This window comes from Scyliorhinus canicula, chromosome 5 (assembly GCF_902713615.1).
Source record: "Scyliorhinus canicula chromosome 5, sScyCan1.1, whole genome shotgun sequence".
Lineage (NCBI taxonomy): Eukaryota > Metazoa > Chordata > Chondrichthyes > Carcharhiniformes > Scyliorhinidae > Scyliorhinus > Scyliorhinus canicula.
The window spans coordinates 218,580,673-218,595,408 of record NC_052150.1 but is presented as its reverse complement, the minus strand read 5'-3'; the positions used below and the strand labels follow the sequence as shown (position 1 = coordinate 218,595,408).

Genomic DNA, 14,736 nt, shown 5'->3' with positions numbered 1-14,736 from the left:
AAGTTACTGTGAAAAGCCCCTAGTTGTCACACTCCGGTGCCTGTTCGGGTACACAGAGGGAAAAGTCAGAATGTCCAAATGACCTAACAGCACGTTTTTCGGGAGGAAACCGGAGCACTCGGAGGAAGCCCACGCAGACACGGGGAGAATGTGCAGACTCCGCACGGACAGTGACCCAAGCTGGGAATCGAACCTGGGAACCTGGAGCTGTGAAGCAACAGTGCTACCCACTGTGCTGCCCCGGTGCAGAATAGACTGGAATACAATGATTAATTTGTTATATGAGACGATGACGGAGTTCCCACAGTCAAGACACTTTAGAAATATTTTTGCCTCTTCGCTACATGCATTCAACTAGCACCTATATGAATAAAACCAAACTCACATCAGGGTGGGTCTCGGTTTAATGTATCATCGGGAAGACGGGAGTTTGGACAGTGCAGCACTCCTCCAGTAATGCACTGGAGTGTCAGCCTGGAATTTTATACTCCACTTTCTTAAGCGAGAATCGAACCCACATACATCTGACTGGGAGGTGAGGGTGCTGTGCACCGAGCCATGGCTGACACAAAGTTTCTCCAGTCAGAATCAGCTGCAATATTTCTGAGTTTGCGCCTATCAATATTGAACAGACTGGAGCCCTTCGATTAGACCCCTTTTTCAGAAAGGACCTGATTGAGATCCTCATGATTTTGAACAGGTTTGGTAAGGGTCGGTGTGGAGAAAGAGGTTTACACTTCGGGGAGGCCAAAACGTGAGGACCTGACGAGAAGATCTTCATTAATAAGTCCAGTTAGAATGCGGGAAAAATTCTTTAACGCGGAAAGTGGTTGCAGTTTTGAACACGGAGTGGTAGAGGGGAAGTGAGTCTTCAAGATATTGACAGGGTTGATAAAGATAAACTATTTCCACTGGTTCGAGATTCTAAAACTAGGGGGTTATAGTCTTAAATATTAGGGCTAGACTGTTGAGGAGAGATGTGAGGAAGCACTTCTTCACTGAAAGGTTTGGAGCTCTCCACCACAAACAGCAGTTGAAGCTAGAACAGTTGTTAATTTTAAACGTGGGATAGATACATGTTTGTTAAGCAAAGATATTAAGGGAATGGGCCAAAGGCAGGTAGATGGAGTTAGGTCACAGATCAGCCTTGATCTCATTGAATGGTCAAGCAGATTCGAGGGTCTGAATGGCATAACTTCTGTTCCTAATAGTGTAAAAGCATTTAAAGGGAAGCAGGCAAAGTGCATGGAAAAGGGAAGCTGGAAAAGCACGTGGAAAAGGGAAGCAGGAAAAGCACATGGAAAAGGGAACAAGGATATGCTGATTGGCTGTGATGAATTAAGACTGCGAGAAGGCTTACGTGGAACATAAGCACCAGCATGAACCAGTTGGGCCGAATGGCCTGTTTCCCAACTGTGTTCCATCTGTTCCTTCAAAGCTCGATTGGCACTCGGTTTTCAGGCACTTGCAGCTCCCGCTTTTGTACACAGTATGATCCCAGCACGAGGCGAGTGATTGGAGATTGCCCGTACTGAATGATTCTGTCTGTTCCTGGGGTGAAGTGGATCTCTGTCAAGACACATTTTAAAAATAAATACATAAAAGCCTGAGATTCACACACTGCCTTTATCAGGGCTGGTTTAGCTCAGTGGGTTAGACAGCTGGTTTGTGATGCAGAACAAGGCCAGCAGCGCGGGTTCCCGTACCAGCTTACCCGAACAGGCGCCGGAATGTGGCGACTAGGGACTTTTCACCGTAACTTCATCCTTGTGACAATAAAAGATTATTATTATTTCAGTGGAATGACTGAAGCACTCATTAGCTGGATTGCTTGTTGAAGAGCAGCAGCTAATTTACATGAAGCGAGGTCCTCACCAAATAGGAATGAGCAGTTAACCTTTTACGTGGTTTAATTTGGTGTTGTTGGATTGATGAGTGTACGTGCACCGATTTGGCTCAAGACGCTGGTTCCAATTTCTAATTAGTAAATGACTGGGCCCTGTCTGTTCTTGCTGTTGTCATGCTCAGCACAAGCATGAGGGAATTAGGTCTTACTTTGCAAAAGTGTTCACAAACCCTATTGAAATGGGGCTGCAACGCAATGTAATTTGGTCATTTAAACCCCGGACAGCATTCTATTCTGGGACCAGTATATAGTTTGCTTGAACTTGAATAAGGGAACTTGACAGTCACCTGTGAAGTTTAACGATCCCATTATCTAAGGATGAACCAGCGTTTGAGGAATATCGGATCAGGATCACTGGTCTCCGAGCGCCATATTGAACAAAGGGGGATATTTGAGCTCGCTGTGAGGCGGAGATGAGAATGAACGGCCTTTGTCAATTGCCATTTTGTTGTGATGGTCTGCACCCCCAGGAGTGTGAACCCTGCAGTCATGTGACTGAAACTAGCTTTCATGGATTGCAGTTTAAAATAAGGGGCTGGTTTAGCACCGGGGTAAATCACTGGCTTTGTGAGCAGACCAAGGCAGGCCAGCAGCACGGTTCAATTCCCGTACCAGCCTCCCCGAACAGGCGCCGGAATGTGGCGACTAGGGGCTTTTCACGGTAACTTCATTTGAAGCCTACTCGTGACAATAAGCGATTTTCATTTCATTTCAAAATATCCTTAACAAAGTAAATCCAGCAGAGAAACAGCAAACCACCATAGCTGAAAGCACTCTTAATTCAGTCAAAGTATCCTACTTGTTCCAGAATCCAAGCCCACCCGAGAACCTATCTCCTGGATATTCATCAAGGCTTCATGAATATTGTTTTTTCAAAGACCTTCACTGTAAATGAAGTATCAACTCGACTAAGACGACTACAGGCCTGAATTGAACTGAGGCAGGTGTGTGATAAATAATCACCTTTATTTTTAAAACCACTAAAAAAATCTCCTGCTGGAATTTATTTTAAATGAGGAGAAATCACTCTGAAGTAAACACACCTTACACACGAACATCCTGTTTTATGGACTGGCAGAGACCCTCCTGTCCATAACACTCCCAACGTTCCAAGTGCACATGTTTGGGAGCCGGAGGGGAAGGGTTCACATTCTCCTCTGTAAAAGATTGTTTTATTTGTTCACGGGATGTGGGTTCCGCCGGCGAGGCCAGCATTTATTGGCCATCCCTAATTTCCCTTGAGAAGATGCCTACTTGAACCACTGAAAGTTCCTGTGGTGTAGGTACATCCACAGTGCTGTTAGGGAGGGGGCTCCAGGATTTTGACCCAGCGACAGTGAAGGAATGGCGAGGGAGGCAGCCAGGGAGATTGGGAAAGTGAACGATAGAGACGGGAACTTGGTCGGAGATTCAGCAGGGGGTTAACAGGGCTTTCGAGGAGTTTTCCAGCAGGCTATATCTGTCGGAACCCCCAGCTGGACAGGAGGGGATGAGGCAATTCTTCATGGGGCTGGGGTTCCCGAAGGTGGAGGAAGGGCTGGTAGAAGGGCTGGGGCCCCCGATAGGAATTGAAGAGATAGCAGAAGGGCTGAAGGCCATGCAGTCGGGTAAATCCCCGGCACTGGATGGGTACCCAGTGGAGTTTTACAAAACGTTCTCTGGGATGCTGGGGTCGCTGCTGATGAGGACATTTAATGAGGCAAGGAAGAGAGGGGGGCTTCCCCTGACAATGTCACAGTGAAGATGACGGTCCTCCCAAGATTCCTGTTTGTTTTTCAGTGTCTCCCCATCTTTATTCCACGGGCCTTTTTAAAACGGGTAAACAAGGTGATCTCTGGCTTTGTATGTGCGGGCAAGACCTCACGAGTAAAAAAAAAAAGGTGATGCTGGAGTGTAGCCGGGGGGGAGGGCAGGCTGGCACTGCCGAACTTTAGCAATTACTGTTGGGTGGCAAATATAGCCATGATTCGGTGTCCGGGGCAGGGGGGGACGGTCGGAATGGGAGCGAGCAGAGGCGGCATCATGTAAGGGCACAGGTTTGGGGGCATTGGTAACGGCACCTCTGCCGTTCCCGCCGGCACGGTATTCCACCAGCCCCATGGTGGTGGCGACCCTGAGAGTCTGGGGGAAGTGGAGGAAACGTGGGAGCAGAGGGAGCATCGGTTTGGTCTCCAATCTGCAATAATCATTGGTTTGCCCCGGGGAGGCTGGGTGGAGAGTTTCAGAGATGGCAAAGAGCAGGGATCGCGAGGATGGGAGATCTGTTCATGGAAGGGAGCTTTCCCAGCCTGAGGGAGTTGGAGGAGAAATTTGAATTGACGGGAGGGAATGAGTTTAGGAACCTGCAGGCGCGGGACTTGCAGCGCAGGGAGGTCTCAACCTTCCCGCTCCTACCACCAAGGGGGATACAGGATAGGGTAGTTTCCAGTGTATGGGTGGGAGAGGGGAGGGTTTTGGACATCTATAAAGAACTCACGGGGTCAGACGAAACGCAGATCGAGGAGCTGAGACACAAATGGGAAGAGGAGTTAGGAGGAGAGATAGAGGATGGTCTCTGGGCAGATGCATTGAGTAGAGTCAATGCGTCCACATCATGCGCCAGGCTCAGCCTGATACAATTTAAGGTCGTTCACCGGACACACATGACAGTGGCCCGAATGAGCAGGTTCTTTGGGATAGAAGACAGGTGTGCAGGAGGATCAGCGAACCATGTTCAAATGTTCTGGGCATGTCCGAAGCTTAGGGGATTCTGGCAGGGGTTTGCAGATGTCATGTCCACGGTGTTAAAAACAAGGGTGGTACCGAGTCCAGAGGTGGCGATTTACAGGGTGTTGGAAGATCCGGGAATCCAGGAGGAGAAAGAGGCAGACGTTCTGGCCTTTGCTTCCCTGGTAGCCCGGAGATGGATACTATTAGCTTGGAGGGACTCAAAGCCCCCAAAGTCAGAGACCTGGCATTTGGACATGGCTAGCTTTCTCTGTCTGGAGAAAATCAAGTTCGCCCTGAGAGGGTCAATGTCAGGATTCGTCCGGAGGTGGCAGCTGTTTGTCGACTTCTTTAGAGAAAATTAACAGTCAGCAGAGAGGGGGGTTGGGGGTTAGCTTAGATTAGTGTGTAAGAAAGGTGGGACCTGTGAGGGAGGAAGACGGCCTTTGCACTATGTTTGTACTTGTATGTGCACTGTTTCTTCTGTTATTGTTGCAAAATCACAAATATCTCAATAAAATGTTTTATTTTAAAAAAAGACACCAGAGATAGATAGGTTCTTGATTAATAAGGGAATCAAGGGTTATGGGGAGAAGGCAGGAGAATGAGGATGAGAAAAGTATCAGCCATGATTGAATGGCAGAGCAGAATCGATGGGCCGAATGGCCTAATTCTGCTCCTATATCTCATGGTAACTTTTCTATGGATCTATTCGCCACAGACAGAGGTTCGCCAGACTGATTCCTGGGATGGCGGGATTGTCCAATGTTGAGAGATTTGAGGAGATTGGGCCCAGAGTCTACAGATGAGAGGTGATCTCACTGAAGTGTGCAAAATCGTTGCAGGGCTCGATAGGGTAGATTTGGAAGGATGATTCCTCTGGCTGGGGGTGTTCTAGAGGAGGGGGGGGGGCGGTGGGGGTGAGGGGTGAGATCTACAACCAGGGGACACAGTTTCAGAATACGAGGCAGGCCAATCAAAGATGAGGAGGAATTTCTTCACTCCTTGTGTGCTGAGTATTTGGACTTTACTCCTCGGAGGGCTGTGGTAGCTCCATCATTGATTATGTTCCAGATTGAGATCAATAGATTTCTGGACAGTAAAGACATCAAGGAATGTAAGGGATAGTTTGGGGGGGGGGGGATGGTTTTGGTAATTTTTAGTTAAGATTAAAGCTTAACCAGCAAATGGGAGAAATGCAGCTAAAGCAGCCTGGAGTCTATTACACTTAAAAAAAAAGGTTGGGATCATGTTGCCTTAATGGGTTAACAGCTAGAAAGGTAAGAACCATAAAACAACTTATCTGGAGAGCTGGAGACATGATGCCTGCACTACTTATAAAGACGTGCAGTCTACATAGATATTTTCTTTTGGGAGTTGCACTAAATTGGTTTAAAAGCATTCTGTGAACCCTGCAAGGCTATATCATCACAGAGCTGGATGATCAGAAGTAGAGACAATACCAAAAGGGTTTTGCAGTTAGCAGGCTCCAGACAGTTGGGGCTCAAAAAGACTCTTGGAGCTGTTCAATGCAGCTGAGAGTTGCAGTTTGGACCCTGTGTGGTTTGCAGCTCGCCAAGACACCTTGGGAGCTATTAGCAGGCTCGGAGAAAGAGAGCTCAGAGAAGTCCTAGGGACACATTTAAAGCCCAGAGCAGCCAGGAGATTGAAGCCTGGAGAACACATGGCCTGTGCCAGCTTAGTGAGGCTAGCAGTCAGCAACAAAAGATGAAAGTGTGCAGGTAATTGGAGGAAGAAGTGCAACTTTGTGAATCCTGTGAAAAGCCGTCTCTGGAGAAGAGATTGAGGATCTGGACATGAGCAGTTCAAGTGGGAGCAGCTTTTGAGGGAATTCAGAGACTAAATCTTAAAGTGAAGAAATAAAAACCCTTATGAGGGGGGGGGGGGCAGAGTTTTAACGAGATATTGTGACACACAGTGTTATCTGACATCTGGATAGGTTGTTGAGAAATCCATGGGATCTGTCCTGGTCTCATCTGCCATTTATTGTGCAGTGTGGTGTGCTCGACCACAGTTTGCCTGTTAATTCATATTTACCTCCTATTAATTTGCATGTTAGAGGATATTGTAGATTGTTTTACTTTTATTTTTAAAAATAAATTTAGAGTATCCAGTTCCCTTTTTTTCCAATTAGGAGGCAATTTAGCATAGCCAATTCACCTACCCTGCACATTTTGTTTACTTAAAACTGCGGAATCTTGTGAATTTATTCACCTATGGCTAACTGGGATTTCAAACTTTGCCTACTTTAAACAAAAGGTTACTGGATCGCAAAACGCACATTAAGGTTGAAGTAGTGATGGTCAAACAATGCCATATTTGGATTTAACATGCTTTTTGATTTGAAAGGCAGGGGAACTCTGAGGAAGGCCCTTGAGGGCCACCAGAGATTCTACAAGTTCTAGATGTGTGTACGCGTAGAGTTAAACATGCAATTTACTTGAAAGGTGTATATAACTTTACCTGTAAGTTACTGTCAATGTTAGGTACACCCACACAGTCTCGCTGCTTTAGAAATGCAAACCACAGACTTAGCTGCAAAGCAGAAAGCTCCTGATGTACAGATTTGCCTGTCCTTTAGCAAAGGTCATTGACCCACTTTTCTTCTACATAAAAACTTTAAAAAAATAATTTCTTGTTCATCCGCCTGATCCTTTTGCCTCCTGAAACTAATAAGTCAAAATGAGTGATGATTCCAGAGGTGATAAAGCAACTGGTTTAACCTATCCTTAGAGCTTATGCTTTCTATGCTTTTTGCTCAAACGCCGACATCAAGAATGTTTTTGATCTGTTTATTGGAGGGGGGTGGGGGTGAAAATACTTGAAACCTTTTTAGTTTAAAATAAAGTGTTTGTGTGTATGTTGACGAGTTGCACAGGAAAGTGTTGCACGGGGAAAACAAAATGCCTTTGTGCTGCAAATACTTCTTGTACAATCTTCTCCCGATCAAAGTTGCTAGGTATTAGAAATACTTGCGATTGCAGGGGCTTCCTGTCACAGATGGGCGAATGTAAATTTGTTTGTCGCACTTTTGCAAAAAGTAAAAGGGGGTCAAAAGATTAATCTGCAATGCACAGAAAAAAAAATCACATGGGACGGGCGATACCTGAACAGGTGTTCCCACAAGCTAACTAAAACCAAGATTCTGACCTCCAGTATGCAGATTAATTCCTCAAAGAATGTTTGTTTCATATAAATTACATTTTGCTGCCTTGAAGGGACATGTGGCTTAATTTAATAGAATAGATTGCCTTGGTGCATGCTGCCCTTATTAGTGTCAGCAATGGTAGCACTCTGACATCTGACTCAGTCAGTGGTGGGTTCAAGTCCAACTGTGTAGGGATTGGAGCCTAATAGCCGGACCGATTCTTCAAAAATTTACTTTTTATGTCATAAGGTGCAAACCCAGATATGCTGCTGGTTGGAGGTTTGGGTCTTTTGGGTGGGACCTTAACCGAGGTCCCTTCTTCCTTTTGAGATGGGTACGGACAATCCCACAACACTATTTTGAAGGTGAGCAGGGCAATTCTGCCCAGTGTCCTGACTGATCTTTATCCCTCAAACCCGGCTTGGTATAACTGTCTTATAATTATTGAAGTTGAGATGTATATTAGTGTTTGTGCCTGTTATTTCACTAAGCTTGTATTCTATTGCATTTCCATAGTGCCTTTCAAGGCCACAGGACATCCTCGCAATTTTATTCATTCAAGAAATGTGGGCGCCATTGCCTCGGTCAGCATTTATTGCCCACCCCCCAATTTCCCTTCAGAAGGCAGTGGTGAGTTGAACCAGTGTGGTCCTTTAGTGTAGGTACACCTGCAGTGCTGTTAGCGAGAGAGTTCCAGGATTTTGACCCAGTGACAGTGAAGGACAGCGATATATTTCCAAGTCAGGATGGTGAGTAACTTGGAGGGGAACTACCAGGTCCTGGTGTTTCCCTGGATCTGCTACCCTTGTCCTTCTAGGTGGTAGTGGTTGTGGGTTTGAAAGGTGCTACCCAAGGAGCGATGGTAATGCCAATGTATGTCAAGGGGTGGAGGTTGGATCCTCTCTTGTTGGAGGTGGTCATGGCCTGGCATTGTGTGGCACGGATGTTACTTGCCACTTGTTACCCCAAGCCTGAATGCTTGAAAGCAGTAAATTATTTCTGAAGCACAGTCCTTAGTTTAAAACCTGAGCAGTCAATTTGCATTTGGAAAGATCCTGCAAAGAGCAATGTGGTCATGAACAAAAAGTCTATTTTTAGTGATGGAGGTGGAAGGATAAATGTTCAGCCAGAGATTGGGATGAAGTGCAGGTGCTCTCTAAGTGTGTAGTGGCTGGCTTCGTGATCCACACGAGGGGGATGAATTCTCACTTGTAGGATTCCCATTGAATTAGTGGGCAAGAGGTCCCAGGGTTAATTCCTGGAGCAACCCTCCTTCGTTGCTGGCCCTGACATGATGGGCCAGGTGGTCTCTTTCTGCGCTATCAAACCTTCTATGATTTCTAATCATGCGATGTGCCCGGGAGTGGCAAATAGGACCTCGATTCAATGTCTCATCCGATAGATCTGACACTGGAGCACATTCTCTCAAGTGATAAAACATATCATTTATAACAATTTCTACATTCATCACAAGGCGGCACGGTGGTTAGCATTGCTGCCTCACAGATCCAGGGTCCGCACGTTCTCCCCGTGTCTGCGTGGGTTTCCTCCGGGTGCTCCGGTTTCCTCCCACTGCTCCGGTTTCCTCCCACAGTCCAAAGATGTGCAGGTTAGGTGGATTGGCCATGATCAATTGCCCTTAGTGTCCAAAGACCATAAGACATAGGAGCATAATTAGGCCACTCGGCCCATCGAGTCTGCTCCACCATTCAATCATGGCTGATATTTTTCTCAGCCCCATTCTCCTGCCTTCTCCCCATAACCCCTATCCCCTTATTAATCAAGAACCTATCTGAAAACATAGTGATTTGGCCTCCACAGCCTGCCCAAAAAGGGTCGGTGGGGTATAGGGTGGAGGCGGGGGCTTATGTAGGGTGCTCTTTCCCAAGAGCCGGTGCAGACTCAATGGGCCGAATGGCCTCCTTCTGCACTGTAAATTCGATGATTCTTTTTTTCCCCTGTAAATTGAGAGTACCCAATAAATTTTTTCCAATTAAGGGGCAATTTTAGCATGGGCAATCTACCTCCACCTACCATGCACGTCTTTGGGTTGTGGTGGGGGGGGGCGAAACCCAGGCAAACGCGGGGAGAATGTGCAAACTACACACAGACAGTGAGCCTGAGCAGGGATCGAACCTGGTACTCGGCGTCGTGAGACAGCAGAGCTAGCCACTGCGCCACCATGCTGCCCTAAATTGTGATTCTAAGTGACCTTTCCCTCTCCACCCCAGGCAGGATACCAGATGGAATGTCCATGTGCACATTAAAATGGGACAACTTTGAGGAGACACTTTTATAAAAAAAAAATGAGGAGCAACAAAGCTGATGGGATCAACATTCTCTGTTTAGAGAGGGTGGGGAGGGGGGAGAAAAGTTTTCTTTGTATGTATATGTGTGTGTGGTGCAACAATACAACAAGGAGGGGGATAGATAGATAGAGAGAGAGAGAGAAAATGGGCTGTTTGGGAATCCTAGCAATGCTGGTCTGATGGAGGAGCTGCAGCCAGGGCTGTGCCATTGTGCATGTTGCCTGGCCTGTGTGCGGCTGCTGGCTGAGGCTGTGTAGGGAGAGGGGAGCTGAGGCTGTGCAGGGAGAGGGGAGCTGAGGCGGTGCAGGGAGAGGGGAGCTGAGGCGGTGCAGGGAGAGGGAGCTGAGGCGGTGCAGGGAGAGGGAGCTGAGGCGGTGCAGGGAGAGGGAGCTGAGGCGGTGCAGGGAGAGGGAGCTGAGGCGGTGCAGGGAGAGGGTTAGGGTTAGAGAGGGAGCTGAGGCTGTGCAGGGAAAGGGAGCTGAGGCTGTGCAGGGAGAGGGGAGCTGGGGCTGTGCAGGGAGAGAGAGCTGAGGCTGTGCAGGGAGAGGGGGCTGAGGGAGAGGGGGCTGAGGCTGTGCAGGGAGAGGGAGCTGGGGCTGTGCAGGGAGAGGGGGCTGAGGGAGAGGGGGCTGAGGCGGTGGAGGGAGAGGGGGCTGAGGCGGTGGAGGGAGAGGGGGCTGAGGCGGTGGAGGGAGAGGGGAGCTGAGGCGGTGGAGGGAGAGGGGAGCTGAGGCGGTGGAGGGAGAGGGGAGCTGAGGCGGTGGAGGGAGAGGGGAGCTGAGGCGGTGGAGGGAGAGGGGAGCTGAGGCTGGGAAGGGAGAGGGGAGCTGAGGCTGTGCAGGGAGAGGGGAGCTGAGGCTGTGCAGGGAGAGGGGAGCTGAGGCTGTGCAGGGAGAGGGGAGCTGAGGCTGTGCAGGGAGAGGGGAGCTGAGGCTGGGGAAGGGAGAGGGGAGCTGAGGCTGTGCAGGGAGAGGGGAGCTGAGGCTGTGCAGGGAGAGGGGAGCTGAGGCTGTGCAGGGAGAGGGGAGCTGAGGCTGTGCAGGGAGAGGGGAGCTGAGGCTGTGCAGGGAGAGGGGAGCTGAGGCTGTGCAGGGAGAGGGGAGCTGAGGCTGTGCAGGGAGAGGGGAGCTGAGGCTGTGCAGGGAGAGGGGAGCTGAGGCTGTGCAGGGAGAGGGGAGCTGAGGCTGTGCAGGGAGAGGGGAGCTGAGGCTGTGCAGGGAGAGGGGAGCTGAGGCTGTGCAGGGAGAGGGGAGCTGAGGCTGTGCAGGGAGAGGGGAGCTGAGGCTGTGCAGGGAGAGGGGAGCTGAGGCTGTGCAGGGAGAGGGGAGCTGAGGCTGTGCAGGGAGAGGGGAGCTGAGGCGGTGCAGGGAGAGGGGAGCTGAGGCTGTGCAGGGAGAGGGGAGCTGAGGCTGTGCAGGGAGAGGGGAGCTGAGGCTGTGCAGGGAGAGGGAGCTGAGGCTGTGCAGGGAGAGGGGAGCTGAGGCTGTGCAGGGAGAGGGGAGCTGAGGCTGGGGAAGGGAGAGGGGAGCTGAGGCTGTGCAGGGAGAGGGGAGCTGAGGCTGTGCAGGGAGAGGGAGCTGAGGCTGTGCAGGGAGAGGGGAGCTGAGGCTGGGGAAGGGAGAGGGGAGCTGAGGCTGGGGAAGGGAGAGGGGAGCTGAGGCTGTGCAGGGAGAGGGGAGCTGAGGCTGTGCAGGGAGAGGGGAGCTGAGGCTGGGGAAGGGAGAGGGGAGCTGAGGCTGGGGAAGGGAGAGGGGAGCTGAGGCTGGGGAAGGGAGAGGGGAGCTGAGGCTGGGGAAGGGAGAGGGGAGCTGAGGCTGGGGAAGGGAGAGGGGAGCTGAGGCTGGGGAAGGGAGAGGGGAGCTGAGGCTGGGGAAGGGAGAGGGGAGCTGAGGCTGTGCAGGGAGAGGGGAGCTGAGGCTGTGCAGGGAGAGGGGAGCTGAGGCTGTGCAGGGAGAGGGGAGCTGAGGCTGTGCAGGGAGAGGGGAGCTGAGGCTGGGGAAGGGAGAGGGAGCTGAGGCTGGGAGAGGGGAGCTGAGGCTGGGAGAGGGGAGCTGAGGCGAGTCAGGGAGAGGGAGCTGAGGCGGTGCAGGGAGAGGGAGCTGAGGCGGTGCAGGGAGAGGGGAGCTGAGGCGGTGCAGGGAGAGGGGAGCTGAGGCGGTGCAGGGAGAGGGGAGCTGAGGCTGTGCAGGGAGAGGGGAGCTGAGGCTGTGCAGGGAGAGGGGAGCTGAGGCTGTGCAGGGAGAGGGAGCTGAGGCTGTGCAGGGAGAGGGAGCTGAGGCTGTGCAGGGAGAGGGAGCTGAGGCTGTGCAGGGAGAGGGAGCTGAGGCTGGGCAGGGAGAGGGGAGCTGAGGCTGTGCAGGGAGAGGGGAGCTGAGGCTGTGCAGGGAGAGGGGAGCTGAGGCTGTGCAGGGAGAGGGGAGCTGAGGCTGTGCAGGGAGAGGGGAGCTGAGGCTGTGCAGGGAGAGGGAGCTGAGGCTGGGAAGGGAGAGGGAGCTGAGGCTGTGCAGGGAGAGGGGAGCTGAGGCTGTGCAGGGAGAGGGGAGCTGAGGCTGTGCAGGGAGAGGGGAGCTGAGGCTGTGCAGGGAGAGGGGAGCTGAGGCTGTGCAGGGAGAGGGGAGCTGAGGCTGTGCAGGGAGAGGGGAGCTGAGGCTGTGCAGGGAGAGGGGAGCTGAGGCTGTGCAGGGAGAGGGAGCTGAGGCTGGGGAAGGGAGAGGGAGCTGAGGCTGGGGAAGGGAGAGGGAGCTGAGGCTGCTGCTGCTGCTGGCGGTGGGGGCAGCCAGGGAGGGGGGCTGCCAGACTGCGCATGGACGTCGCAACTTTCCCGCACGCCTTGTGCTCGCCTCAGAGTGCCGGGAGGAGGAGGAGCTGTTCACCGCCAAAACTGCCCTCACAATGGTAAAACCTCTCTCTCTCTCTCTTATTGTCCATTTTACTATCATTACTGTGGATTCTGCGCCTCACCCAAAAGAGGCAGATGTGATTGTTGATGGTTGTGGGGAAGCGTTTGTCTGAAGGGGGGGGGGGGGGGGGGGGTCAGTCGATGTGGTTTTCTTCTGCAATGCTCATTTAGATCTCTCAATGTCTATGAATATATATTTGCAGCAGTAAAGAAAGGGTAAATATTGTCCAGCAGTCCCCCCCCCCCCCCCCCCCCCCCCCACGCTCTGAGGGAAGAATTCCATCCTTCACCCCAGCAAAAAAAAACAATGGGATACAGATGGTAACAAAAGAGTTAAATTCCTTAAGATGGGAATGTCGAGGGAAGGGGGCGGGCTGCAGGGAGAGACCAGGCCCGCCTGCTATTTGAAACTAGTTTTTTTTTTAAAAGGAGAGAAAAAATAGTGGTTTGTTCTATTAATCCATTCAGATGTGGCTCTGGGCTGGGATACAGGCGGCACTTTAATGTATCCTATTTGCTATCTAATTGTAACAAGTTGTGTGTGTCTCTCCCCCCCCCCCCCCCCCACTCCTCTCCATCTCCACTGGGATACATTGAACATGGATACAGAGTCAGGCCACAGGGATTCCCTTGCTTTCCTTTTCAGCTGCTCTGGTGGGAGTTTATTGTCTGTCATCTCTCCTCTCTCTCTCTTTCTCTTTTGTCTTTCTGTTCCCCCCCCCACCTTTCTCTTTTAATGTTTAGTTGAGGCAGCGCCATTTCTCCCTGGGTGTAACTGCTGAGTGGCATTTTGGGACAGGAATAGTTTACAGAAAGGCAGCAGATTCCCCACCACATTGGGTTGCCGATTAAGAAATATTTTGTCAATTGTTTGTCTCAAATCATGCTGATATTCCGATGCCTTTCTGCGCTCTTGTTAAATTAACCATTGTCATTTTGTGCTGTTTTTTTTTAAACGTTGGGTGGGAATGGGAGTTATCGTTTCGCAAAATTGGAATTGTTAGCGGATTTGGCTGTGGTGCCTGATGAAGAAACCGCCTCCCTTTTTTTGTTCCAGCTGTCACCCAGTTTGCAGAGGGTTAAGTGTTTTTGAATTTTGTTTTTTTTTTGCCAATGCAAATTTTGGTTAGCGTTTTTGCTCTCTTCGACCAGGACCACAACTCGATGTGTGTACTCGGGGAGGGAGCTGGGTGAAGTTTGAGTGTGGGATTCTGGCAGCTGTTTGTAAACAAACTTCAGTGCCTTCAAAACAATGTGGTTGGGGGTGTGACATTTGCTTCCTTAGCTGACCCCTAATATGTATTCCTAGGTGTGACACTAAAGATGGTTGAGGATTAAAGTTGAGTTGGCAAGGCAGTAAAGAACGTGAGTATAGAGCCTCTTCAGGTTGTTCCAAAGCATTTCATAGACAATTAAGTACTTTTGAAGTGTAGTTTTCTTTGCAACATAGGAAATGTAGCAACCAGTTTACTCACAGTAAACTCTCAGCAGTGATGAGTAATCTGTTTCTCAGTGTTAGTGGACCAGGGTGAACTGCTCTGCTCTTGGAAGTAATAAATTGCAACTGTTTACCGCCTCTACGTGGGGGTGGGGGGGGGGGGGGGGAGGTGGGGGAGGGAGCTGGGGTGTTGGTTTAACATCTTGCCTGTAACAGTGCAGCCCACCCTCAGATCTGCCCTGCAGTGTCTGAATTTTCTACTCTGCAATGGAATTGAAGCCATAGCCCTCTGATTCAAAGGTACGAGTG

At 50.5% G+C, this 14,736-nt stretch overlaps 1 protein-coding gene across 4 annotated transcripts in view; it reads left to right on the top strand.

Annotated features, from left to right (window-relative positions):
- The window catches only part of zbtb47b (zinc finger and BTB domain containing 47b), a 311,756-nt gene that overhangs the window by 15,216 nt on the left and 281,804 nt on the right, over positions 1–14,736 (top strand). The window contains exons 1-2 of one of the 4 annotated variants that reach the window (XM_038798527.1): positions 12,916–12,985; positions 14,299–14,354. The exons of 1 other annotated variant lie outside the window; for it this stretch is intronic. Coding sequence is in view for 1 of the 3 variants with exons in the window: in XM_038798525.1 (XP_038654453.1) it covers positions 12,983–12,985 (3 nt within the window). In the remaining 2 variants the exon portion in view is untranslated. Of the gene's footprint in view, positions 1–8,056; positions 8,147–12,867; positions 12,986–14,298; positions 14,355–14,736 lie in introns of those variants that run through there. 2 more of the 4 variants (XM_038798529.1, XM_038798525.1) reach the window with 2 other exon arrangements.